General features: G+C 42.4%; 2 protein-coding genes across 3 annotated transcripts; one reads left to right on the forward strand and one right to left on the reverse strand.

Moving 5' to 3' along the window:
• Positions 1 to 252: 252 nt before the first annotated feature.
• cdk9 (cyclin-dependent kinase 9 (CDC2-related kinase)) lies at positions 253 to 9,209 on the reverse strand. The gene is made up of 8 exons (XM_079290197.1): positions 9,153 to 9,209; positions 8,906 to 9,019; positions 8,321 to 8,402; positions 4,581 to 4,671; positions 4,217 to 4,383; positions 1,722 to 1,893; positions 1,239 to 1,387; positions 253 to 1,147 (listed from the first exon to the last, which is right to left on the reverse strand). The coding sequence occupies exons 1-8, from the start codon at positions 9,191 to 9,193 to the stop codon at positions 782 to 784; spliced, it is 1,182 nt and encodes a 393-aa protein (XP_079146323.1). The 5' UTR covers positions 9,194 to 9,209; the 3' UTR covers positions 253 to 781.
• Positions 9,210 to 10,138: 929 nt separating this feature from the next.
• fpgs (folylpolyglutamate synthase) lies at positions 10,139 to 27,391 on the forward strand. 2 transcript variants are annotated; one of them, XM_079289110.1, is made up of 15 exons: positions 10,139 to 10,302; positions 11,746 to 11,874; positions 12,001 to 12,054; positions 12,285 to 12,349; positions 13,868 to 13,982; positions 14,798 to 14,875; positions 15,268 to 15,329; positions 19,915 to 20,017; positions 20,436 to 20,513; positions 20,597 to 20,744; positions 20,998 to 21,129; positions 22,667 to 22,817; positions 23,218 to 23,293; positions 25,095 to 25,161; positions 25,942 to 27,391. In XM_079289110.1, the coding sequence occupies exons 1-15, from the start codon at positions 10,153 to 10,155 to the stop codon at positions 26,307 to 26,309; spliced, it is 1,776 nt and encodes a 591-aa protein (XP_079145236.1). In that variant the 5' UTR covers positions 10,139 to 10,152; the 3' UTR covers positions 26,310 to 27,391. The 2 variants fall into 2 exon arrangements, with proteins under 2 accessions (XP_079145236.1, XP_079145237.1); XM_079289111.1 differs by having other exon boundaries at positions 21,046 to 21,129; positions 25,942 to 27,390.
• The last annotated feature ends 107 nt before the right edge of the window (positions 27,392 to 27,498 follow it).

Here is a 27,498-nt window from a genome sequence, read left to right on the forward strand (position 1 = left end):
CCACTCAGCACTTACTGTAGTCATACTAGTTTGCTGCACTTATTGTATTAGTTTGTTTCTTCACTGTACTTCTGGTTTATGCTCTTAGATGCTGGTTTAAAAAAAGGAGATGCACTTATGACTTCTGGTGGCTAGTAGTTCTCTTGAATACTTATTGTAACTCACTTTGGATGAAAGCGTCTGCTCAATGACTGTAATGTGTTTGAGTGTAAACCTCAGGAAATACCATGATCACACAAAATCTTAGTCAAGTTCAGTAATAACTATTTTATTTATGTAACATTTGGTCATTTGTGAATTATTTGTGTAAAATAGTTTAAATAAAAGGTTTTAAAATAAATAACCTCAAATACTGCACAGCCTTTAAAGAGACAGCTATTTGTTTGAACAAAACAATAATCATGTGTGAATATGTAAATTTAAAAATGGAGGAAAAAAAACCCACCAGAATCTCTCCTCAGGTAATCACAATGAAAAGGTGTCTGGGCCTCGTCTAATCAAGGCCACCAAGCACACAGCCAGGCCATGTCTACAGAGCTGAACATCAGTCTCTCCATTACTGGAGAGACTGCACAAAGTTGGAACATAATAGCATGGCTTGCATGAATTGAATATTAAAGTCCTGGTCAACCCAAACAACCTGCATCCTCTGCCATACACACACAGAGCAGCAGAGCTCCAAACCAACCAAAAAAGGAATGTGTAGCTTCCTCAATATTCTGCTGGTTCGGAAATAAAGCTGTCAATTGTGAGAAGTACCGTCCATAAGTTTCTTCAACCACTAAAACACTCGATCAAACTCGGTCTGACTGGTGGTGGCTGGGTTTCTGTTCTGATTGGGCTGCTGCTGTGGCATGTGGCCTCTCCGTCTGGGTGGGGCCAGATATTCAAACATGGAGATGTTGTGGGTGGAGAGCATGTTCTTCAGGTCTGAGGGCATGGGGTCGGACCAGAAGAAGTCGTGGTTGAGCGCGTCGTCGCTGTCTATGCGCTGTGCCGGGTCCAGGACCAGGAGTTTATCGATCAGATCCAGGGCGTACGGGTCTTTGACATAAGCTTTGAGACGATCCTTTACCTTCCTCTTTTGGCCTTTGGGCAGCTCCATTTTCTGGTAAAGCTCATACTTCTTATCCACGCCAGGCCACACCTGATGGAAAGCCAAAATGGTTCATGATCCAGTTGACAGAGAAGACAAGCACGTCACCAAGTAATGCAACTTCAGTCTGAACTGATCTTACCTCAGCAGTGATGGAACCACATAGCTGGCTGATGAGAGTGAGTTGATGCTGCTCAGTGTTGCCTTGCATTATGGGACTTCTGGTCCACATTTCTGCCATAATGCAGCCTGCGCCCCACAGGTCGATGGGGGGGCCGTAGTCTCGCTCACCTATCAGAAATAAATAGTAATTATAATATAGAAAAAAAGTGCTTTATTTATTTATTTCAATGAATTTGTGCTGCACCTTGTAAACTCAGCATCAATGCGAGCTGGAATTCATTGCTGAATGCCTTTCTGACGTTTGATGACAATGATCGAGTTAGAATAAATGAATTGACACAGTAGCACTACGAATAGCTGCAGCCGTGTGATTGGGTGCTGCTGCAGGATCAACCAAATCAGTGAACTGAACTGCATCCATTAATGGATAGCAATACGATGAAGGAGAGCATGAGCACATTTCTGCCTGTGTGTCGTTTGGAGATTTATGGTAGTCTCTTACCCAGTAGCAGCTCTGGAGGTCTGTACCAGAGTGTGACCACACGGTTGGTGTAGCGGTTCCCCTGGCTGTTTTTAGCCAGGCTGAAGGCTCGAGCTAAACCAAAGTCCGCCAGCTTCAGGACACCATCTCTGGTGATGAGCACGTTGGCTGCCTTCATATCTCTGTGAAGGATCTGATCCAAGAGACGGTAAAATAATGATGAAGATCACAAGGTATTGAAACAGTGAGAGGAATGACGAACAAATGTGGCGGTATTTCCTGGGTTTAAACCTTTTCTACTCTGAGCCTATTTTTAGGCCTCGAAAATGGCATACCCATATTAAAAAGACTAATTCTGTAACTACCAGCTCCATTTGAATAATTTTGATGTTATAATACAGGTAACACTTGTGAGATTTGTTCAGATGTGTAAATATTGTGTATATGTTACTGGTTAATAGTGAATGAAGATGGCACACAGCTCAAATTGAAAAGGTTTCAGGTTCCCCTGAAAAAAGAAAGCACTTTTATTGAAAATATTTACTTGAAATAATACAGATCGAAGCCTAAAAATACGCCACAGTCATAGCACAACCTGGTTACAGTCTCCACAACTAATTTTACTTCGATTGACTGAAGCAGGCCAGCATAAATGAGGTCTAAGTCAAGCCAAATTCTCATTTTTGGAACCAGCTGTTGCGCTGCTCTATTCTAATTTGATATGCTATAGAACTACATATTAAACTATATATATATTCACTTGTCTTATCAATGAAAGTGTTCAATTGTGGTAAATCTTCTAGATATGATATTAGTTTGTGTATAATTGTGTTTGCAGTGTTTAAAATGGCTGGTATGATGATGTTGCCCAGACTTTTTTCATTAAATAATGTGTGGAGAATAAATTACATTTGTTTATGAAAAGTGCATCTACGACACGCTACCATGCTAAACGATCTCGCTCGACCCCCAAATGGGGGTCGGTCGTCACAAAAGCTTTTTAATGTGCACTTCATTTTAGAAAAATGAATTTCACCGAATTGTCCTGCAGCTTTAAATTCAGTTCATTCAGGTGTGAAGTGATGTCAATCAAAAATCAATATTATATTTTTCTCATCTTCTAACAAGAGAAATTAGTGAGCATGGACTTTCTCTGTGGTTATTAACACTTGTTTCAGCTCTATTCTCTCTGTTCAACATCATTGTTGAACAGTGAATTCATGAGTCAGGATTCTGATCATATTGGGCTCTGAGATCGTTTATTTTCTGTGACTTCATTTTAGAGGTGAGTGGGTATGTTTGCGCAAAAGAGTTGTGCTTTGTCTGGTAGTGACGCTTCACGGTCTCTGAACATGTGAGAGCTACTGGCTTTAAACTGTCCGTGGGAAGAATGAACCTATAAGAGTCTGTTCATTCTTGATTAAAGAATCTGGTCTCTTTAACCACTTTTCTCTTTTTGGAGAACGTCATGTGAAATAACTTCTTTGACTGACGAAATTTTCGCAGTCTTCATTCTCTTCCCTCATCTCTCCCCCGTGTCACGGTGTGTGAACATCTCACTCGAGTCAGCAAACTTGTCAGAATACCCATATTTGATTGGCTGAGCTGCATCACGTGATGTGATTTATAACGCATTGGTCGGCGGTTTCTTGCACTGAACAAGTGCCGTAAAGGCTGAAAAAGATGAGATGAGCCGGTTAAAATAGAAGCGCTCCGTCAAAATAAAATCGGTTTTAGGTCCTGGGTCCGGATACAACGGCGTCTCGGTCCAGATCCGGACCGTGGTCCGCCCATCAGTGACCCCTGATGTAGACTGTAATAAAACAGTTCTGTTTGTCAGCGGCATGATGCAACATCAGTGACATGTTTGTATGACAGTGTTGGTCCACCTGTCTGCTTCACTGACGAAAACATTTTGCTGCAGTGAAAATGACTGAAGTGATATGAGCCGAGTAGATACAACAGATGTTGTCAAACTGTTTTATTTGCAGCTAAAAAAAAAAGAAGTTATAAATCACAATGTTTGATATCGCAATACTCTACGTCTACGCAATGTTTGTGTAAAATTGCAACAATATCATAACGTTAATAAGTATTGTGATAATATTGTATCATGGGGCCTCATTTTAGTCATTGTTTGAAATGAGAAGTGTAAAAATATATTTAAAAGAAAGGATTTCAGGCCCTTGGGGGCGGAGCCTGAACCTCAGTAGGGGGCTACAGTACGCAAACACAGCAGCCCGGCCTTGTGCTGCGGACGCATTATATATTCTATGATATTTATAATCTCCCAGTTTAGAGGTTTGATCTAAAAGGAAGTGTTTCATTTATTACGGATATTAGATAAATGATATGGTATCAGTGTAAATTGAACTACAGTATATTGCCACAGACGAGTGTTCTTCTGCACCAGTGGGATCAGTTCAGTGTGAGCCTTCCTCATCACCAGAGACCTGGTTTCAGATCCCAAATCTGTCAAAAGAACCAGGGGGTGTTCATCTTCATCAATGCCTCACCTTGTTTCTGTGGATGTAGTACAATCCATTGAGCAGCATCTGCATGACCTTCTTGATCTCGGCAAGGGTGAACTTTACATTGGCATTGCTCAACAGCCCGGCCAGGTCATGCTCACAGAAGTCAAACACCAGGTAGATGCTGCCTTTGTATCTGTTGAACTGAGTAGCTTTAAGAACAACGACAGGGAAGAAAGAATGAAAAACAACCAACAAACTCATTTTATGCAACATAGGCTTGCTGCTCCCGCCGTTACAGGAAGACATATTTAGGTATGGCAAACGAGTAACTTAAAAATACAAGCACACAAACCCAAATGAGGACAGAAATTGATTCATTTATAGACTGGAGAGTTTTGACACCAACCTTTGGTTCGGCAGATCTCAATCAGGTTGACCACATTCTCATGTTTGAGCAGCTGCAGGATCTTGATCTCTCTGAGAGCTGTGATTGGGAACTGAAACAAAGCAGTCAGAGAAAACTCCTATAATGACTGAAGAAACATTGATGCACTGATATGAATTCAGCATGTTGTCAATACTTAGTTTTCTGAGCAAAGACAAGCAGCACTATGAGCACAGCATGTATACAGCAGCGTTCAATTCACAAAAGTGAATGCCAGGGAGTTTAAAAGACACGGTTAATGGCCAGGTCAGTCAGACAGACTTGTGTTTGGGGACTTTTGCTGGTGGAGTTTAACATTTTTCCCCGTGTCCTTTTACTACATTTCCAATTTCAAAACACAGTACATAACATAAAGACAATCACACATAACATGCACAGAATCCCTAAAACCATAAGAGACAAAACTAAAGACATTCTACAAATTCATTAAAAAAAAATAATAAGCACTACAATAGTAGCAATAAAAGCATTCATAATCTGAAAAAACAACATCTCAAAACATAAGTGCCTGTATAAGAAACACGCTCCGGGCTACGCTCTACTATCTAGCTGTACCATGACGAGCAGGTGGAATCAAAGCGGCACCCTATCAGTGTTGTAACTAGGGTTGGGTATCGTTTGGGTTTTTTTCGATACCGGTGCTAAAACGATACTTTTAAAACTATACCGGTGCCTGAACCGACATATTGTTATTAACTGATTAAAGTATACTATAAATATAAATAAATACAAAACACTTGGCTTAAAACTACAGCTTCAAACTTTTTAACTATGAACAATATATTAACTGTTAACAGTTTACTTAAATAAATACAAATAAATACAAAACACACACTCTGTACACACGCTGCAGCTTCAAACTTCAGCAATTATTTTGCAGAAATATGAGCATATTTTCCTTCTCTGGCAAAATACGACACGTCTCATGACTTATTTTATTTTACCAGTTGGTGGCGGTAATGCGCCAATTCGTCGTTTGCTAACCGCCAGTTGGTCTCAAAGGAGGAGAAGAAGAAGCTTTCGAGGGCCTGTGTTGTTGTGCTTTTGAGCGACAGCGCGAAGGCGAAGCAGAGCCTACAGTGTAGAAATGTGATAGACTCTGAATTGTAAGTTGCTTTGCATAAAAGCATCTGCTAAATCAACGTTCCCCAACCACGGTACCGGTCCGTGGGTCATTTGGTACCGCGCCACACAGAAAGAATAAATATTATATTATTTCCGTTTTATTGATTATCAGAGTCTGAAAGAAGTTTTATTTTGAAAAATGCCCGGATTCTCTCCTAATTAACTCCGCCTTGTGTCTCTTGACATGTCAAGACGCTTGTCTCGGTCATGTGATACGTTACCTCAAAAATTAAGCCCACAAACTAGTGAAAATGAGTAAAACACTTTTGGAGAGCTTCTTTGCAAAGAGGGAAGGCCACTAAGGAGACAGAAGAAGAGCTACAAGAAAGCTTCATCTAACAGACATCAGGAATCTGATTAAATATCAGCAGGAATTCTGACACGCTAAACCCGCTCTGCAGAACATGTGTCGACAGAGGAAGACCAGCTGCTGGAGGTTGTAAATGACGGTGGCCTTAAAAGTATGTTTGAGACAACAACTCTGCTGGTGTTTGGATTCAAATCAAGGCTGAATATCCTGAGATCACCACTAAAGCACTGAAACCTGCTTCCATTTCACAGATCCTCTCAGTGAAACAGGATGTTCTGCAGTGACGGCAATCTAAACTAAATGACAGAGTAGACTGGACATGAGGAACAGACTGCTGGTGTCATTGTCTCCCGTTACCCCAGATGGACTGTCTCGTTGCAGAGAAACAAGCTCAGGGCTCCACTGATTCAGCCTTATTGTGAGTTGTATTTTTTATGCATTTTATATTTGTTTTCATGCTGATCGTATAATTTTATTTCGTTTTGTTTATCCGCCACACCATGAAAATATTGTCTTACATGAAACCGGTCCGTGGTGCAAATAAGGTTGGGGACCTTTAGCTGTGCTTAATGACTAATGTCTTTTTATTATTCCAATATCAAACTGCCCCGTTGTGCGATACAGGAACTTTAGTTTCAAGGTATTTGTGTATAGTACTTCCTCAGCAATAGCTTTACCAGAAAGTGACTGATCCAGATGCTAAGCTATGAGACACTGTCTGCGGCATGATTTTATTGCTATTGCATGTGAGACAACTCCTGTCTGCCTTCTGATGCCTACGCATAGCAACAAACAGAATAGAGTCAGTTCAGCGACAGCTCTTTGTCTATGAGCTTACATTTCCTAACTCTCTGCTGACCTCTCACTAGTAGGGCTGGGGCGATACGCCAACGTGACCAACGGCATTGATTGATTTGCATAATGTGCTTCGGCACCTGTAAGAAGCGGCTGTGCCCAGTCAAAGCCCGTACTCCCCCAGAGAAGAAGCTGCAGGTAAAAAATACGGCCGACGATCCTCCAAAAGTGTGAAAGTATTTTAAGCTCTGCAAATTGGAATGGCTCATTGCAGGAGTAAAACTGCTATGCACGAACCTGTGGTTCTGGTTCTATTGTGGAACCAGTTTAAAGATTCGGTGCAGGGGGAAGGCACCCTCACCAAATATAAGAGTAGGCTTAAGACTTTCCTCTTTGCAAACGCTTATATTTAGTTTCATAAACTTAGTTCAGGAACGGGACCACGCCCAGAACAGGGCTCATTTCCCCTGCACAAGTATTTAAGCTCAACACACCTGTTCACTTCCTCTTCGACTCCGTTCTCTCATCCCTCCCCCCCAACCCCATTTTTTGTTTTCCTATTTTTTCTCTCTTGCAGGATTACAGGAACGACAGGGGACTCTGCACCGCTAGAGCTTCCCAGAGATGGCCCCACTCAACAGTCTCCGTTCCCACCAGCCGCCGGACACCAACTGTCCACCATCACTTCCCTTCATCCCTCATCTCGCTACCTCGATCCCTACCCTACATCCCTTCATCACTCGACCCCTTCTGCTTCCTAAACCTAACTATCATTCCATTACGCAATAAAAACTCTCGAAACGTATCCCGTTATTGGTGTGGTCATTGTTAGTTAAAGTTAGGGCTGGCTCAGGCTTGCATTGGACCACCTCGTAGAATGCTGGGGGGTGCTAGGATACACTGAGCTCCTCTCGGGTTTCCATGGATCCTGGTTCTACCTGGACCGTGGTCCTACCTGACACTCAGTTACTCCTATTATTATTAGTCACGCTTATATTACCATTACTGCTTTAATCATCATTATTCATTTTTGTATCCACTGCTACCATTATGAGTAGTCATCATTTTTCTATCATTATTCTGCTATTATTACTACGCATATGAATCATTGATGTCATATGCATCGACTGTGTTGTAACTGTTGTGTTGTTCATTCTGTACACATGACATCTATCACACTTCATCCTGATCGAGGATGAAGTTCTCTTGTGCTCTGTTGCTCCCCCGTTTCTTCTTTTTTATCTTCCATTAAAACAAGGAAAAATACTCCCATAAACTGAGGCGCTGCCTTTTATTTACCCGTTGCCATGGTGAATTGTAGTATTAGAGCTCGACTGATTACGGTATTTTTCATTCACCACGCAAGAGCTTAACTCACAGTGCACATAACCAGAAAGAGCATTTTGGTCATATGGAAAAACGCTTATGCTGACTCCACATCAACATCATTACACTGAGTGGTATATATTACCCCTTCTTTCTCATTTTCCATCAACACTTTCTTCAGTGCAACCTTCTTCCCAGTCTGTCTGTGCTTTGCCTTGAACACCTCCCTGTGAAGAGAATGGTACAACAGAACTAATGAAATACTTTTACTTTGCTTTCAAACTTGATTTTGAAAAAAAGAGAGAAAACAAAGTTGTAACTATAAACCACATTAGGATAATATTTTTAACATATAATGCAAACAGTCATTTCGCTTGGATCTTTAATATACGATTAAATACCTAAATGTTCACTTACAATTGTAGGCATGTGTTTATTTTAAGGTGACAGACTACAACAGCCCTCTATTAGCTACTATACAATAGGTTCTTTGACTTTGTAAGCTACATTTTCAAAGTATCTTGAACATATAACAGATATCCGTCCTAAAAATGATTTTTGAACAGCTGCCCACACGGAGAGAAACAGAATTGTTCATGTTTGGGCCTAACTACCTGAACGTTACTTGTCCTCTAACAAGTTAGCTAAGCACAGCTAACGTGAGTGCTTCTTATAGCCTATGCGTTAGTCACACACACAGATAGGAAATATATATGTTTGCGAGACTCACCCAAAGGTTCCTTGTCCTATTTTTGCTATTTTTTCGTATTTAGAGAACTCGTCACAGAAAGGAAATTCAACTCCATCGTAGTATTTCGACATTATCGCGGCCTCCCGGTCGGGCCTGAAGAGACATTTTATTAAATAATGGAGCATTATTGTTCGAACACAAGCAACATAGAACACGACCCACTGTAATTACATTGTTTAAAACACAAATGTTTTAATAGTGACACTGTAAATCGCTATATTCTTACTTTTCAGCCCCGCCGGCGTTGCTTGTCTTGTCTCGCTGCATCCCTGCTAGTCTGCTAGTCTGCTGTGTATGCGGCGTTCAGTGAAACTCCGGCTCCTAGACTTCAGCAGTGTAATGAACTGTTTCTTTAATTTATACATAATACTAATAATACAGATATAGGAATACAAACACCCCACTCGTATTGTGTAGATATAATGTAATTCAATCAGACATAAAATCATTAAAGTATTATTTCCAATTTGTTTTGTAAACTTATCATCAGCAGTGACGGTACTTGAAGGCAGCAACATGGGACGACTTTAGTGGCGTGAACTGAGAGCGACACCTTGCGACCCGGAAGTCTACTACCGCCTGCAAAATATACATATTTGCCATGGCACTACTTAATAGAAAATAATTGTGTCATGTGACAGTGTGGGCAAACGTTCGTCCCACCAATCAAAAGGTAGGCAGATCGTGTTCGTTTGTTTTTGGTTGTTTGTTTATAACTTTGGTGGATATTACTGTGGCTGTAAATATAACAAGCATACATGTAAAGCAAGCATCCACATGCATCATTATTCAATGCAAGTTAAACTTCCATTTTATTTCATAATGCCCTGACAGTTTTCCCAAATATACTGGCTCAGCAAAAATAAATGTTAACGTTGGCTATGTACATTCCATTTATAAAATGTTTTGAATGATATTCAATGGTTAGGCAACATAGAAGATGAGTTAGTTACTTAGTTAGTTATTGTGTCATGCACATACAGGTTCCCAGTCCACGTGGACTTATCACACACCAAAATACAAATAAGGTACACCGCTTTTCAAGGGCCTAATTAAATACAAATACTAAATACAAATTTGACCCATTTGAACATCTTTTTTTTTGTAAAAACTAGTTTGTAAAATGATGGGGGCGTGTCGTGACGTCATTGTGTGTGTATGTGTGTGCGTGTGGGAACGGAACCTCCCATATTTGGCTGCAACTTCCTGTGACAGCTCGACGCACCATGATGGTGTGCATGTCGAGCGTGTGGCAGCGGGGCTCCGTGTTTTCCGCGCGGCTCCGAAAGCAGGACTGGGCGTGTAGTTTGGCGGGCCTTTCATACAGGTACTACAGCACCAAGACGGCACCGCAGATACCAGGCATGGAGTACCAGGTACGCCCTTCGACCTATCTTTGCACCGGCTGCTAGCGAGCTAGCCACCAGCGGTAGTTTAACAAGTTTGTGGTAACGTTAGAACTCGAGTGACTGCACGGTTGTGACATGGACAGAAACATGGCTGACTATCTGAGACTAACGTTAGATCCGTTTGGCTGGTGGGCTGCTGGTTACTGAGGGACTGTACTATGAAACGTTCCAGTGTGGGCAGAACACTGGCAGCTGTAACATTACTGTGTGCAAGTGCCACACTCACTGGCGCCAAACGTCAACGTTGAACCAGAGTGCTGACACGTGCTCTAAACCTCTGATGCCATAAAGAGAGTTTGACTTAGGCCACTTTCACATCATGTGTAAACTTTTTATTATTATGTTAGTTGTGCTTTGTTTGAACTTAACATATCTGAAACTACTCGAGAGCTAAATAAACATGAAAGTGTTAACGCAGTCACAAGAGAGACACATTTATCTTGTAACATCATGTACAAAGCAACCTGTTGCGTTAATCATTGCACATTAGTGCTGGGCAATGATTACAATTTTTAATCGCACGGATTTGGTGCGATTAATCTCATTGTTATGGCAAAGTTCAATAATTAATTCAGAAGTAGTGTATTGTGCACTTTTATTTTAAAAGTACTGCTATATGAACAAAAGGTCAATAACATTTGGTTTGCAAACACTTTGCAAAGGTGCTTTTAAACAGCAGTATTCCCTTTACACAGTAGCAGTTCTATCTCTTCACTCTCTGTGCTCAGTGTGTGACTGTATGTGAAACGTTCCACTGCTGTGCAACAGGAATAACATGTTTCAGCAGAAATGTCTGTCTTCATGACAGTCAGAGCGTGTGAATGCAGCTCTACTGTTTGTAAATATAATGCTGTAACTCCGAGGTGATGATGGTGACCCAGCGATCAAAGAATAAAGACACTTTACGCACAATTTAGGTGTATTAGGTGCAGGTAGCATGTTTTATACTTGTGTATACTCATGTGAATATAATTAATACTTTATTATCTTATTCTGAAATATATATCTATTTAGACATGCACACACATCTTTATAGCTATAGATAGCAGTTAAATGCCCGCTAGCTTGTTCATTGTCCTTGTTTCAGCTGTATTTCTATATCTGTGTAAGGAGGACATTGTGAGACAATGGAAAAACTGGAGTAAAGTTCTTCGCATGTGTACACCTACCTTTTTTTAAAGCTCACTAATCACCATGTTAGATCCCGTTTGTTTAATCCGTACTAAAACCAAAGTGTCCCAGGTCACTGTTTTATCGGGGGTTACGTACCACCCTGTTTCTTGGCTGGGACCAGGTACCAGCCAGGCACCATGTTTTACTCTCAGCAATACGTCGAAGGCTGTGACAGTGCGTCCAATCTGCGGTCTTGTGCTGTGGTTCTAAAGATTTGACTCTTTGCTTTCGCTGCAGGACGCCATTTGCACTTTGAACACACTACAGACCAATGCCAGTGCTCTGGAGCAGGTACGGAGAGAGCGGAGCCACCCTCAGCTGCAGCTCCAGGCCATGAGAGGCTTCCTGGAACGAGCCGGCCTCACAGTGAGTCACTTCTATCAGCTCAAACACTACTCATGGAACATTGACCACTTCAAGGATTACAAAGAATGCGTGATATAGTATTTACTTCAATCTGTCTTATCTGATGTTTTTGTGCCTGTTTTAAAGGTGGAGGAGTTGGACCATCTCAATATCATTCATGTGACGGGAACAAAGGGCAAGGTGAGCTGAGCAGACACCCAGCCTGCTGGAGTGTTTCATATGTAGCATTGCGAAGGCACAGTGAGTAATGCTTTGACCAGACAAGTCGCATACACAAGTCTTTACATTGTTTGTCTACATTTAGATCCTAGATCATTCCTAAGTTCACATTAAGCAAGCTGTGAGGCTCATGTACACTGTTGTGACAGCTATATGAGGGTGGCCTCTGAGTGTTTGCGTTTATCTTTCAGGGGTCAACGTGTGCGTTCACAGAGCAGATTTTAAGAAGTTATGGCTTCCGCACAGGATTTTACAGGTAACACTGTGTGAATAAGCATATTGGATACGGAGGGAGGAAGTTGTCAGTTATGTCCTTATGCTTTTTGTTTTGAAACCAGAGATGGTACAGAGCATTACTGTTTTGAACTCCATCACTGACCAGTCCTCAGACAACCTTTTATCCACTGCTGAAACCTAACGACCTGTGACTGTGTAGTCATTGGCTGTGCTCTGTAATGCTGCGTTCACACCGGTCGCGTTGATTTTTTGACGCACTGCAAAAAAGCGTCCAACGCACTGCACAATCGCGTCCAACGCGCCGCCGGTCGCGTTCACACCAAACGCCGCAAAATCTCGTAGCGCCGGAGAGGGGGCGTGGTTTATCGTCCTGGAAGCCGTTCACCTGGCCGCCATTTCTTTCCGCTGTCAACCGTTTGGAATAAGGACAATTGCTGCTTTGTACGTGTTGTGGAAGTCCCTCAAACGTCGGAATGCCAAACGCCGTCATGTCTGGTTCATAATATTGTTCAGAGGAGCTCCGTGGATTGTATCGAGCTGTATTCACTGTCTAGCAAGCCACCGGTCGCTGTTTACTACAGCTGTAGGAACACAAAATAAACTGATTTGGCTGTGATTCAACGGCAATAAACCGACAAAAAGGGACTCCGAAATAACTACATAATGATGCAGATTTGTACTTGTCTTCTCCGACAAAAAGGGACTCCGAAATAACTACGTAATGATACCGATTTGTAGGTTACTGGTCTTCTCAATGGAGCTCTGATGGATCGGTGCTAGGCTATGCTAACATTGTAGCAGCTCCACCAGCACTCAATAACGTCACGTAGACGTAAATACGGCAGCGTCTATTCATTGTTTGTACCGTATGGTTTACACACACACATGTATACACATAGTTTGTTCCGGTCTCTGTTGATATGAGGTATCGTAGAGCTCTGGGTGAACACAGACGGCTACAGGATTTATTTCCTGATTCAACAACGGCAGGAAGCCAGTGATGACAGGGGGAGCAACTCAACGCTGATAGGCTATCGCGCCACAGCGTCACGCGATTATGTCGCTGAAGTTGAAAAATTTCAACTCGCGCGTTGGCGATTTTGCGGCGTCCAACGCGTCCACCGCGTCCACCGCACTGCAATAACGCGTCCAACGCGGCGCGCCATCGCAAAATCGCGGCGCGCCAGTCTCATCGCGTCTGTGCATAGACTTTGTATGTAATCTCGACGCGCGTCAAAAAATCAACGCGACCGGTGTGAACTCAGCATAAGGATGGAGAAGGTCAGTGAAGGTGGTTCAGCTATGACTTCATCTGTATTAGCGGTTCTAAAGATACTACAGGACCTATTGTGTTTGGATTCAGATGAATATGGGTCTGTTACATAGGGCTGCAAGTGTAATAAAACAAATTCATGTGAAATCAGGAAAATGCAACGATTAACATTGATATTGATGCACCTTACCATTGTATTTCTTTACTTATCAGTCAGTCAAAAGTGACAAGACACTCCTTTTGATTTTTCTTTCTTGGTTGTAGTTCCCCACATCTGGTACAAGTCAGAGAGAGGATCCGAATCAACGGACAGCCCATTGGAAAAGAGCTCTTCACGAAATACTTTTGGCATGTTTACGGACGACTGGATGGAACTAAGGTAGGCTATGTAACAAGGCAGAGATGTACAGTTTAAAAACGCAGTAAATGTATGTGCTGTCTGTTTAACTGAAGATGGACTCGCTGGAAGGAAACCTGACCTCGAGACTCAGCATGGCTACTCATTTACTTGGGTTAAATCAGTGTCACACTTGTAATCGAGTCCATAGCAAATGAAACCTCATGTCAGGATGAGCGTGACCATCACAGACAGGAGCCCAGAATTCTGGGAGTTGAGAGTCCTGATTGAAGTTTAAGGAGATCAGACAGGACAGGTAGGCAAGGGTGTGTCCATTTGCAATTTAAAGTCTCATCAGACATGGATAGGTAGCCAATGAAGGCCCACCTCGAGACACCACGGCCACTGAAGGAGCTGGCGATGACAGAGAAACAATCCTGCTGCAGGAATTGATACAAATGTATATTTTTCGCTTTATAAAGAAGAATTAAAAAATATAAATGACAGTTGTCAGGGCATGAGACCAATAATCTTTTGATCTCCGTTAGTGCTGAAACTAATTATTAAATCCAATCAAGTAGTTGTTTGCGTAGAAACTTTGCAAACAAGGTCAGCAGTAATTAAAAGTAAGAGGCGACTGTGACTAAGTGGAGAGCAGGGCCGTCCTTCAATCAGAGGATCGGCGGTTCAATCCCCGGCTAGTCGCATGTTGGTGTGTCCTTGAGCAAGACACTTAACCCCAAAATTGCTCCTGTGGCTGTGCCTACGGTGTGTGAATATAATCTGAATTGTACATGGAGCAAAGCGTCTGCTAAATGACCGTAATGTCTGTCGTGTTCCCTCTTTGACCTCTTCAGGACGCCCATGGAGGGACGATGCCTGCATACTTCCGTTTCCTCACCATCTTGGCCTTCCATGTGTTTCTTCAAGAGAAGGTATGCTTGCAGGCCTCTGCTGCCTTCATCAGCAGGCTGCTCAATCATACATAAGTTATAGACGTGTCATTTGGCAGCGAAGGTAAACACTTGTGAACCTGGTCGTAAACGGCGACGTTCCAGCCTTTAGTTTTGAATATGCTGTTTCTACTAACTTGTCTTCAGAGATGAGCTGCTCTGGCTGTTTCTTTGAGCTTGTGTGCAACATAAAAGTTGAAAGATGGTCCACAATGGAAAGTTCATTCTGACAGTTTTAAGATGTCTTGTGCTGCATCGGTGTGTTTGATGGACAGACTCGTGGACTGACATCCTCAAGCCCACTAGCAGGGCAACACCTTTTTACTTCAATGACTAACTTCCTTGGAATCTAAACACCTCCTTTCTTTGTCCAGGTTGATTTGGCTGTAATTGAAGTCGGGATTGGTGGTGCATATGACTGCACCAACATTATACGGTAAGACTCAATATTTATAAAGCGATTTGTTATTTACTTGCTGGAAATATTGCTGAACTAGAATTTGATATATCTATTTCTGTCCTGAACTTGTCCTTAAATGACTACAGTTTCAGAACAGACTTCAGATCAGACACTTCTGAACAGAGACTGAGTGTAAAAGACCACTGATATTTACATAGTTACTTATGAGAGAATGAAGCTTTAACTTTGGCAGTTTATGACTGTAATGTCACTTTGGTACACAGACACACAACAGCTGTAATATCTCTCACGGTTTGGACCCAATAAAGGGACGCTGTAGCATCTCAATAACAGGTGCTTGATCAACAGGAGAGCTGAGAACACTTACAGGTAGCAGTGTTACTGCACAACCTGCCTCAGTGGAGGGGTTTACGCTACGTGTCTGTTCTGACTGAGAGCCGGATGAGTGCTCAATAAATCGACAGGTTCTGGCATACGCGTATATTCATGTTCTAAAACCAGTTCTAGTTCAAATGTTGAGGCTGATGTTAAAGGATACGCAAAGAGTTTGTTGGGGACTAGTTTCAGCAGCGGATGAATCCACATGTGTTGAGTCAGCAGGACGGTGTATGTGGGACTGAGTCTACATAAAGCACAGTGTGTGTGTTGATGGTGATGAAGGAACATGTCACCAGAGCAACAGTGAGGCTCGTTGTGTGTTTTCATGGAGCTCTGTGGACAGAAGAAGAAGAGACGCAGCTTTGTGCAGTATTTATCCCCCTTGCTGTTGTCCCTATTTTGTTGCGTTACAGCCTGGAATTAGACTGGACTTTTTTTATTTGGATTTCATGTAATGGACCTTCACAAAATAGTCACTTTCTTAAAAATGGCAAACTGTATGTGCACATGTTATGAAGTCCCTAAATGAAATGATAATGGTGCTACCCATTACCTTCAGAAGTCATAATTAGAAATAAGGTCCACCTGCGATCAAGTGTCACATGATCTGTGATACTTAGGAGGAGCACCACAACCAACCGTCCTAGAGAGGACCAACACTCGGGGAGCAAGAGACCAAAGGGCTGGAGAGCTCCAGTGTCTGTTTCTTCTTCTTCTTTCTTTTTACCACCTTTCAGTTGTTTTGTTATAGTTTAACCAACATGGTTCTTCATTTCAAATTTAGCCCCTTCATTATTTACAAGATAAAGTTTGATTGTGATGGAAAGGATAACATTTTAGATTTAGACGCTATATATTATTGTTATAGTTTGTCTTTTTATTGAAATGATTATGAGCCATAAATCCCTGCTACTGTCCCATATTGACAGTGAGGTCAATTGTAAGGTATCATTTCAAAACATTTTCTCAATAAACGTTCACTTTTGAGGACAGAATTATAGATATTTACTACATGGGAATAGTTTACTAATGCACATGCAGTGCGAGTGATGGTAAAGTCTGATGCCACAGCTGCTTTGAGCATTTGCAGACACGCCTCTATCTATGGCGAGGATCCAGGACAAACAGTTCACAGGTTACATCCGGTTACCCAGTGAGTCCTCCTCCCTCCAACAGACCGGAGCCATGTTGTACTATTTGGCCAAAGTCCAAAGCTCCACTGGACGGGTGCAGTGCTGTGTTTTTACTAAAACAATAAGTTCTGTAAAATATTTAGAGAATTTCATAGTGCTTTATCCCTGTGAATGTTGTTAGACGACTGGGCATAGTAAGCCTCACATGTTGTTCAATTTAAACATGGAAGAAACTTGTGACTGTACACACAGAATGCCCACATATAGAGCCTTTGTCACTCATTTTCATGGTCCTAGGAATGTGTCTACATTGCTATTTTTAGCATTTTAAAATGGCACCCGGTACCAGTTCATGCCGCGCTGACTGGGCCTCCGTCATGCACAAGAGCTTATCGTGTATCTTCTAAATGTATCTATTTCGGTGATGAAGCAAGTTCCAAAAGGAGAACAAATGTTTTGTGGGTTACATGATGCTATTATTATTGCTGATCTTGTTGTTAGCTAGCATCATGGCTAAAAGGACAGACTTCTCGGGACAGATGTTTCATCACAGGTAGCAACTAAGATGTCAACACGGAGCAGGAGAAGTGTGATGCACAGGGTGAGAGGGAAAGCCCATCAGCTACAGGAAATAATTATCCTTCTTTCTTTCCAAAAATGTGTTAACTTCTACATTAAATATGGATTTGAGCAGGGATTTGTTTGTGGGCTATGCTCTCAAAAGAATCTGTGAAGCCATCAAAACGATCACAGCACTGCCAGACGAAACACCTAGCCCTAAGAACAAGCAAGTGTTAAAAGCCTCTTCTAAATCGAGCGTAGCAGCATTACGTGCAACAAGGATTGTCCAATTGCCTGGGGCAAGTAAAATGCCAGGTCGGGCGAGTAAATCTAGCAAATCCCTCGCCCAATCCAGCAATCCGGAGCTGATGATGTCCGTAGCTACAAGTTGTGTAGGGGCAAGTCTATTTCTGCCGCGCTATGAATGAACTTCGCTTGTCACCACAGGGGAAACTGCCTCCGACGTGACGTTTTCAAGAAGAAATCGTCGTTTCCCAGTTTGTCACAGCATCTGGAAGCTGGTGCGTGATCACCTGAAAGGAGCTTTCACTTCGGCAACCTTCCTCCCATCATAACTGAGAACCGCGTCCTCTCTGCATTGGTGAAAACATTGGTGAAGCTTTAACGTTTCGGGTCTCCAGGACTGAGAAGGTTGAGAATCCCTACTGCAGGGTGTGTCGGTATGCTGTGATGTCAGGTGCAAAAGAACAGCCAGCAGAGGGCAGCCTGCTGTTCAGTTATTCACAAAGGTGTTTCTTTTGTGTTTGAAGAAGAAGAAGAATTACAGGGTGGTTGGTGTGAGCAGTCATAGCCACCAGGGCTGAACAGACTAAGAAAAGAAACTCAAACATTGTGACTAGGGGTGCAACGGATCACAAACCTCACGGTTCTTGAGTCACGGTTCGGATCAACAAAGAAAAGGGGAGGAGTCAAATATAAATTTGCTTTCCATTTATTAATTAAAGAACTTCAAGAACACTTAAAGAAAAGAACTTTGGGCTATAGTCTTACATAAAAACAAAGATATTGAAGATGTCCAATTTGAAATAAATGAATAGAACATTCAACGGGATGGTGGCTCTTCATATGTGTGGACGATATATCGCCGTTGTCATGTCTTTCTCTTTAAATAACGCCTACATACCGTAACTATTTTGTCCACCACCCTCATCCGTCATAAGTTACAGGGAAGACAAAATGTTCCCAAACTTGCAACTTAAATGACGCCGCGGCTTCTGACGTTCCTCCGCTCGCCATGACTTTCACCGTTAAATGCTTCTAACCTGCTCCGTTCACGTGAACACACTACTGCTTCATATCTGTTCACTGACACTCTGCATTGATATTTGGGGACTTGTTACTTGAAAAGGAGCAGCAGCAGTAAAACTATAATGATTACACTGTAATAAATAAAATTAAAAAATACTCCGCGGTTCACTAGTGATCCGAACCGCGAGGGCTGATCCGTTACACCACTAATTGTGACATATGTCTCATGAATAATATTAGAGAGCCGCTCATCAGATCTTTAAGTGCAGAGTATGATTATATTTACCAAACTGTTCTGGTCTCTGGGTTTGTGAGGAGCCGTGACTCGACATGTCGTGTGAGGTGTGTTGCTGAGGACCAGAGGAAGCTCAGTGTTCAGTGTCGACTTGTTCTGAGCGATTCTCCAGAAAGCTGCAACAGCACAGTCAGACATGCAGCCCGTTGTCAACACACAGCTTTCAGCAGACACTCTGAGGACAGTTAGGTGACAGTAAAGTGTGCTTGGCACAAAATGATGAGGCTGACTGTAATACTGATGATACTGAAGAGCTTGTCAGTTACTGCTTAAAGTCACATTGAAGGATACTGTTGCTTGTGTGCAGTGAACACTCCTCTCGCGAGTCACGTGAAGCGTTGGTTATACCGGCACTTGGCTTCGTAGCGTATCTCAGAGCATGAACAGAGGCATATATGGTCTGTGTGCCTTTCGTTGCATTCTTCTCTGAAAGGCCAGAGAGTACAAACTGAAGAACGAGTGAAACCGACAAGTAGCCACAACCTCCTCCATGCTGAGGAGGGATTGTAATTATCTGTGGACTCGTATCTCACATTCATGGACTACTTTATCACCTTTATACAATCCCTGTCCAGAAACAAGTCGAGTAGTAAAAGCATTGTAAAGAAACACAGGCTGAATATCTGTAAACTATTTGATTTGGCTGCAAAATATTTACTCAAATGTAGATTTTTAACACCTGTTTGTAAAGCATTTAAAAATGTAAATAGTGCTTTCATCAGTGAACCAAAACCAATTAATTGAACGTCTCTGCAGTGAACTATTTGTAACTTTAACGTGTTGCAATATGTTTAAAATTGCAATACCATGATATTGTGACTGACATATTGTGCTGATATGGTATTGTGGGGCATCTGATCCCAACCCTATTAATCACCACCTGTAGTTACTGGTTTACTGCCACCTTTATCAGTGATGCAATAAAGTGTGACCGCTGTCCTTCCTCCTCTGGTTGTGTCCACAGGAGGCCGTGGGTGTGTGGGATCTCCTCTCTGGGTATAGACCACACTCAGATTCTTGGAGACACCATTGAAAAGATCGCCTGGCAAAAAGGAGGCATCTTCAAGGTCAGTGATCGTCAGAGATGTGTCATTGTGATTGCACTTGGATGAGTAATATGACAGAAACATTGTCCTGTATCTTAGTCTTCATCAGCAGATGGAGTTTGTTATGTTGTCGATTTAGTTTGTGAGTTGATTTTGAACAACTCCATGAAAACTGAGTAAACTCCATCCGCTGATGAAGACCGTGCATTTGGAAGTGCTGGGACGTGCTAGTAAGTGGACCTTGAGTTAAGCTGGGGTACTTTAAGATCAAGAACAAAGTTAAACCGTGAGTTACCATGTCTTCACAATATGTAAGTCACAATATCATGGTTCAGACCTGCTGAGGAGACATTGGCGTTCTTAAGAGTAAAACAACTCATTGTTGTTCAGTAGTGCTCTGTGAGCTCATTTGCTGTTAATCATGTGCATGTGTTTCCAGCCAGGGGTTCCTGCCTTTACAGTCAAACAGCCAGAAGATGCAATGGTTATGCTCAGGAGCAGGGCCGAAGAGACCAGAGTAAGTGACCGGTCGCACTGATGTAGCGTTTCTCTGCTCCAGCTGCTCGCTTTCCTGTAATACGGTCTAACCTGTTGTTGTAGTGTCCTCTGTGGGCGTGTCCAGAGCTGGAGGACTACCAGGCAGATTGTGGACCTTTGCATCTGGGCCTGGCAGGACAGCACCAGCGGTCCAACGCCTCCCTAGCCCTCCAGCTGAGTCACACTTGGCTGCAGAAGAGATGTCTACCAGGTGGGACGGGTGGTCTGTATGTCGCATCATAAGAGAAGCTACCTCTCAATCTATAGGTATTTAGGAGATTCTTCTCAAATCAGATCAGCCTCCAAAGTCATGTCCCCCTCTTGGTGAGGTGAAGCTAAAAAACACCTACATTTAATCATGCGTTTCTTTTTCTGTAAATGTCCTGTCACGGAGTGTAACTAACAGCTCCGTCTGACTGAGAACACAAGCCAGCAGCAATGTTGTGTATTCCATGTCTGAAAAGGGCTTGAGGCTGTCTCAGTTTGCACATCACCCTGTCCTGGCTCAACAGATAAGAGCTTTCCCTCCACCAGTGTTGAGAACACAGCGGGACGTCAGGTGGCTTCCTTCAAGCCCAGCCCCATCATGATAAAAGGTGAGTCCTGCAGAACAGTCACTGTAGAGCAGAGCAGAATGAGATCAGGACCACTGTCATTCCTTTGCACCTTTGACTGAGCTACATGTCACAATTCTAATCAATTAATCGAATCAATCTAATCAACGAATCATAACTCTTTCTGCAAAATGAGCAGCTGTGAAAGTAATAATAATATAGAAGTATAGTAATGGTAGGGCTGGGCGATAAATTGATTTAATAGATTAATTTGAATGTGTGCTTTAAGGCGATGTGTTTTATTGAAAATCGAGAAAATCGCCCCCACCCCTCCCCCCCGTTGGGCTCCCGTAGTAGAGTGCGCGCGCATTGTTTACAAACGAAAACAATGGCGGCCAGCAGTGAAGCTCTCGTTCTTAAGAGAGGGAAGAATGTGTCTTCGGTGGTCTGGAAATGGTTCGGGTTCGTGTCATCTGACACAGAACAAACAGCACCACGATGTAAGGTCTGTCTAAAAGCTATTGCTACAAAATCAAGCAGCACAACAAATTTAATGCAGCACCTCAAACAGAGGCATGCCGCCGAGTGGGAGAAGTGTTGCGCCCTGAGGAGGGAGCAGGACCGCGGGAGCACACCTCACAACAACAACCCAGCATTTTGGAGACATTCACCAACTGTACTCCGCATTGTTACATGCCACCGTGCATGCCTGAAGCCAGAGGTAGTAGACAGGCTTGTCTTCCTGGCAAAAAATATTTAGAAAAAACATGCACTACTGTTTAATACTGTTGGTTATGTTGTGAATGCACTTGATTTTGTTTACATGCACTTATTTACTGTGCAAAATATGTTATGTTGATGTTAGATCAGATGTTGCACTTTTGAAAATGTGAATGTTAAAGGGTCACATACATTTTATTTCATGCTGTGTTTGTATCAGTGTATTCAGTTAGAAAAGCTTACTGTAAAAAGTTACATTTGCACAGTTGTTTACAATGGAAGGCTACTATGTAATGCCATTTAATGTTATGTTTAATTTAATTTTATATTTAAATGATTCAGGGAAACAAAAGAGTGACCAAATACTTTTTGTATACTACAGGCACCTTTCTACAATGTTCAGGTTTTGTTTGCACTTTATTTTTATCAACCTACGAGGGAAAATCATCACAAAATAAAATAAAAAATTGTTTTCAACAGCTTCTGTCATCTGCAAAAAATTTTGGGGGAAAAAATCGATTTAAATCGTGAATTGGATTTTTTGTAAAAAAATCGGAGATTTTTTTTTTTAGGCCATATCGCCCAGCCCTAAGTAATGGTAATAATAACCTTAATGAATAATAATTCATTGACTTGAAAAACATCCACATGGTTCCCATGGTCCCGCTTGGATGTCTGATTCAATATTGATTTGGGATATTTCAGTTACAATACCAACATTGCTTGGAAATTAAAGAGATTTCCGAAGAACTACTATCCGATTAGGCGTCAAGATGTAGAAATGGCGTCTCCCCTTTCTGTTTCAAACACAGTGAGCATCTTCAGTGTAGTTGTGATATTAGTGACTGTTTGGTCTCAGGCCTGGCAGACACGGAGTGGCCTGGAAGGAACCAGACTCTAAAACACGGAGCAGTCACCTACTTCTTGGATGGAGCTCACACCATGCGCAGCATGCAGGCCTGTGTCCACTGGTTCAGAGAGACTGCAGCCCAGCATGAAAGGAACTCAAGGTGAGGTCACTCATGACGCTCGGTGTCTACCCAGCAACCTGATGTGAAGCTGCACTGGTCACTGCTGATAGGATGCGTCTCTTCACACTCTGTTATTACAGGAGGTGCTCATGACATACTTGCTGTCACGCATTGTGATTTGTATATCACTCAGGTGATGGCTGCTTCATCTCTCTGTCACACACCTGTTACTACCTGCAGAAGTGAAGCACTCCAAGCCTACTGGTTTAGTGGAGTAGCACACAAGACCACATGTTCAAACATCATGACATGAAGCTGTAGCACAGCTGGCTCATCCTCCATGTTGGTTTACAGAAGTGGAAATCAGACCACCTAATTGTTTCTGATACTAGAGCAGCAGACAGTCCTGATGTAAAGCCATGACGTGTTTGTGTTGTAGTGGACCTGTGGCCAGAGTTTTGCTGTTCAATGCCACAGGAGAGAGAGACTCAGCAGTCCTGCTGAAACTACTGGTGGTGAGTACAACTGCTTTCAGCAACACAGGGAATGAATGAGGCCATTGTCTTAACAGCTAATATGGATATTCACAGCATTAATATCTCATCAAATAACTGGTGTCTGTAAAGATGTAGTAATGTCTACCTGAGCAGAGAATGAAGTCTCCCTGATTAGGGTCTAGGGATGGGGGGAGTAACGGTAATAAATAAACCAGGGAAAAAGAATCCTGGGCAACGGATGAGTAAAGAAAAAGGATTCTCACAATGCAACAACTGAAATCTACTTCCTTAAAAAAGAAAGCGACACTAACACCACAACAGTAAACGCTGTAATGGGTCAGGCTAACAACAGCACACACGGAGATCCCCACACCAACACACACAGCCTGTACGCTGCTACTTGGCCCACATGGTAGTCTCTCTGGATCTCCCAGAACCTTAACCACCATGACACCAATCGGATTGAGCCCAGCCGCGTTCGCTCACACGCTGCAGCTGTTAGGCAGGAACAAGGGTGGCACTGGGGGGTGAGAGCAGAGAGACAACAACACGGCACGTAACACTCCCTCCCATTGGACCAAACCATAGTTTGGCCACAACCAACCTCCATTAATGCATCCTATATGAATCTCTCCCACGGGACAGAGCATTGTCTGCCCCCTTCTGGTGCTTTATTTCTGTATTCACACCGTACACCAGCAGGGCCCAACGCATCAACCGCTGGTTATCATTGCACATCTGGGCCAGCTCGACAAGAGGGTTGTGGTCCACTGTCACCGCCGATGAACTGGAGCCCACATACACTTCAAAATGCTGAAGGGAGAGAAGCTGGTGGTGCTTCAACTTCCCAGAGAAGTAGCACACAGTTGCATACCTGCAAACTTGTCACTCTTCTGTGAAATTCACTGTTTTGAATCAAAAATATATCAGCTGGCCAGCGAGGATAAAATGTGATGTCGTGATCTTCGCAATAGAACATCTTTGATGTGTCTAGTCTTGGCCAATCAGCGTTCAGATGTGTACAGCGTCTTCATTTCCCTCCGTTAACGTTTAAGTTACGTTATGTTCCGTTACCGTTCAGACTTGCTGGGTTAAGTTAACGTCCGCTGCATGCGGAACTTTGTCGACTGTTAACGTTCGTCATTATCACGATTTAGGAGGAAATAACGTAACGGAAATTAATATTAATATTATCAATGAAAACTAATCTCTTTGTGTACAGGTGATTGTTCTCGCTACTCTTGCTATCTTTGTTTTTATTTGACCAAAACTTTTGAAAATGAGACCTCGGTCTAAATGTCTAAATAAAGGTTAATATTAATAATAGAGCTGAAATACTGATTAATAACTGAATAATAAATTACTTTTTTGCTTAAAGTAAATGTGTTATCACTTAATTTTCTTCTCAGAGTACACCAGAATGCTACATTTTAAAGCTCATATTTTTTAAATAAAATTCTCGGAGCATTAAAAAATCGTTTCTACAGTTTTTACTGAATGAGTAAAATGTAATTGTTTTTAAGAATGAAGAATGTATGACAAATACTTGTTTCTGATTGGCTCTTCCTGCTCTGTGCACACATCATGTGACCATTAGACAGCAGATCTTTTTTACTACGCACAAGTCTAATACATCCGGGCTTTAAGGCTCTGCAGAGTCAACTCCAACAATGGATGTTTTAATGAGGACCATTAGTTCTAATATGTGTAACCTGATGAAGATGAAAACCGGACCTTAACTGAAGCAAGCTACAGATGGTCAGTACTGGCACACAGTCATCAGACATTTATGTCTTTTACTTTCCTTTTTTCCTTTCAGCCGTGTCATTTTGATTTTGCTGTGTTCTGCCCAAACATCACTGAAGCCATCGCTTCTTGCAATGCAGGTGAGATCATGGAGCCGGTTGTTACTGGCTCTTGACACAAACAGTGAACTCTGAAATTATTTAAAGGACCATATCTGTGTTTAGCCCATTAACTACAAATCACATGTACTCGTCATGACTCCTACTTTCCCAAAGCATAGTGTTGAGATTGATTCCCACTTCTGGACAGCCAGTGGTTCATTTAAAGGAATGGTTGAGCATTTTGGGAAATATGCATGGTTGCTTTATTTCAGAGACTGAGATGAGAAGATTGATATGTCCCTCAGGTCTGTGCACTACGGTAATTACAGCGCTGGAGTCAGGACGGGGTTGACCTAGTTAAGCATTGGAAGCAGCTAGCCTGGCTGTGTCCAAAGATCCAAGCATGCTAACATGCTGCATCTCGTTTGTTAAATCTATTCTGTTGGAAGGATTTACTGATGAAGATCCAGCTTTGGCGGCAATTGGTGAGCACAGGTTTTGGTCTCCATACAGGCACAATGGAACCAACACTGGCAACCTCAGTGTGATGACAAACTTCAGCAGGCACAGTCACTGCACCCGACTATTGTTGGGCATGAAACTATTTTTAAATAAGAATAAAGAAAGCCAATAAGCACATTTCCCAAAATGTTGAACTGTTGCTTTAGATCTCTATTGCTTAAGAGAGATTTGAAAATGGTCCCAGTCCCATCTGTAAAACTGTGTTTCAACTCTGTACAATATTGAAGTTCTTTTGTGTTCCAAATGACGCCAGAAACACTATGACCTGAGTCCTCCTGTCTCTCCCACACCTCTCAGACCAGCAGAACTTCAACGTCTCTGTGGAGAACATGTTGACTCGCTGCCTGGACAACGAGAGAAGCTGGCATCTCCACAACGGCATGGGCAATACCAAAGGTACTCAGCTGCTCATTGAGGACAGCCTGGTCCCTGAAAAGAAGGCCGACACTCTGGTCTTTCCCTGCATCCTCAGCGCCCTCCAGTGGATCACCCAGGGCAGGGATTCGGTGCTGTCAGACTCAGCTAAGAGAGACTTGCCAGTTAAACCCAGCGCCATGGCCAAAGCTGCTCTGCTCCGCGATGCAGCAGAGATCCACATCCTCATCACCGGAAGCCTCCACCTAGTGGGAGGAGTCCTCAAACACCTCGACACAGCTTCCTCTTAAGTAAACGGACCATGTGGAATTCAAACCGTTTAGATAACTGTGTGCTCTGCTGACATGCACGTTTACCTTTGTGGAAGAAAAATGATTTGTGTCTGAATAGATGAGTTTTTTTTACGTGCTAGTTCATGGACAGTGACTTCAGGCATGTAGATGAAAGGGATTAGCTCCACCCAGGTATTGTAGCTGACGCTAGGAGCCCCCAAGTTCAGACCAAGGCAGCTTCAGTCCTCACTACAGCCCAGCTTCACCCAGAGCCTTACAGACGGCCACACAAACGTGTGGAGCTCACATCTCTAGTCTTACTTGAAGCCAGATATGTTTACATGCAAAGGGTACCTTCATGTCCGCCACAATGTGAGCTGAGTTGGCTAAACCGGAACGATGTCTGTGCTTCAGTCATCCCCGGTGTGGTCACGTTTTACAATATTACATTAATTGCACCAAAAAGTGCTTCATCTAGTTGAGTTTTTTGTTTTTTACTCTATATTTGGAACTCTTGGCTCTTTCCTTTCACTTTTTTTTTTTTTAATTTTTTTTTTCCATTTTTCTGAAAACCATTTGACATGGTTTCTAGTTGTATTTAGTTGTTTCATACACATGGCCTACACACTTCTTTCAGTGGAGGTGTACATATTCTGTATGTATGTGTTCATGTAACAAACTCAATTCAGTTGAATCTGTTTTACACTGGAATGCTGTAACTGACTCCTCATTTGCATTATCTGACTGTCCTACATACAAGTATTGTATAGTATTGAAACTGTATAAAATACTGGGTCTAATATGTACTAATTTATTAGGGTCTTAATGTTGTCATGGTGATCCATCCCGTGACGCTCACAGAGGTCATCAGCTGGACAGGAAGTTGAGTCACATCTATCCACCCTGTAACCTCAAATGACTTCAATTCACTTTCAAATCAAGACATGAAATAAATGCACATAAATGGAACTTGTCACTTGTAAGTAGTGAAGATGAAATCTGCTCCTCTTTCAAATGAGTCAATTAAGAAATATGGATGTCATATGGAAATTGTGTCCCTCATTATTTATTGTTCTCTCCTTTGTGAACCTAATATGTTTTATGATTAAAGACACAATGCTTGGGTGTGAATGATGACATGTAGTGTTAAAGAGCTTTGAGTGGTTGGAAGAATAGAAAAGCGCTGTCCAAGTACAGTCTGTTTACC

The sequence above is a fragment of the Melanostigma gelatinosum genome (assembly GCF_949748355.1).
Source record: "Melanostigma gelatinosum genome assembly, chromosome: 18".
NCBI lineage: Eukaryota > Metazoa > Chordata > Actinopteri > Perciformes > Zoarcidae > Melanostigma > Melanostigma gelatinosum.

What these genes read in the sequence shown, in the direction of transcription:
- cdk9 (XM_079290197.1), bottom strand. Translation starts at nt 9,193, where the DNA reads ATGCAGCGAGACAAGACAAGCAACGCCGGCGGGGCTGAAAA. An exon ending in ATAGGACAAGGAACCTTTGG is followed by an intron (nt 8,403 to 8,905) that starts GTGAGTCTCGCA and finishes TTCTCTTCACAG; the next exon opens with GGAGGTGTTCAAGGCAAAGC. An exon ending in TGAGATCTGCCGAACCAAAG is followed by an intron (nt 4,384 to 4,580) that starts GTTGGTGTCAAA and finishes TTGTTCTTAAAG; the next exon opens with CTACTCAGTTCAACAGATAC.
- fpgs (XM_079289110.1), top strand. Translation starts at nt 10,153, where the DNA reads ATGATGGTGTGCATGTCGAGCGTGTGGCAGCGGGGCTCCGTGTTTTCC. An exon ending in TGGAACGAGCCGGCCTCACA is followed by an intron (nt 11,875 to 12,000) that starts GTGAGTCACTTC and finishes CCTGTTTTAAAG; the next exon opens with GTGGAGGAGTTGGACCATCT. An exon ending in CAGCCCCATCATGATAAAAG is followed by an intron (nt 21,130 to 22,666) that starts GTGAGTCCTGCA and finishes GTTTGGTCTCAG; the next exon opens with GCCTGGCAGACACGGAGTGG.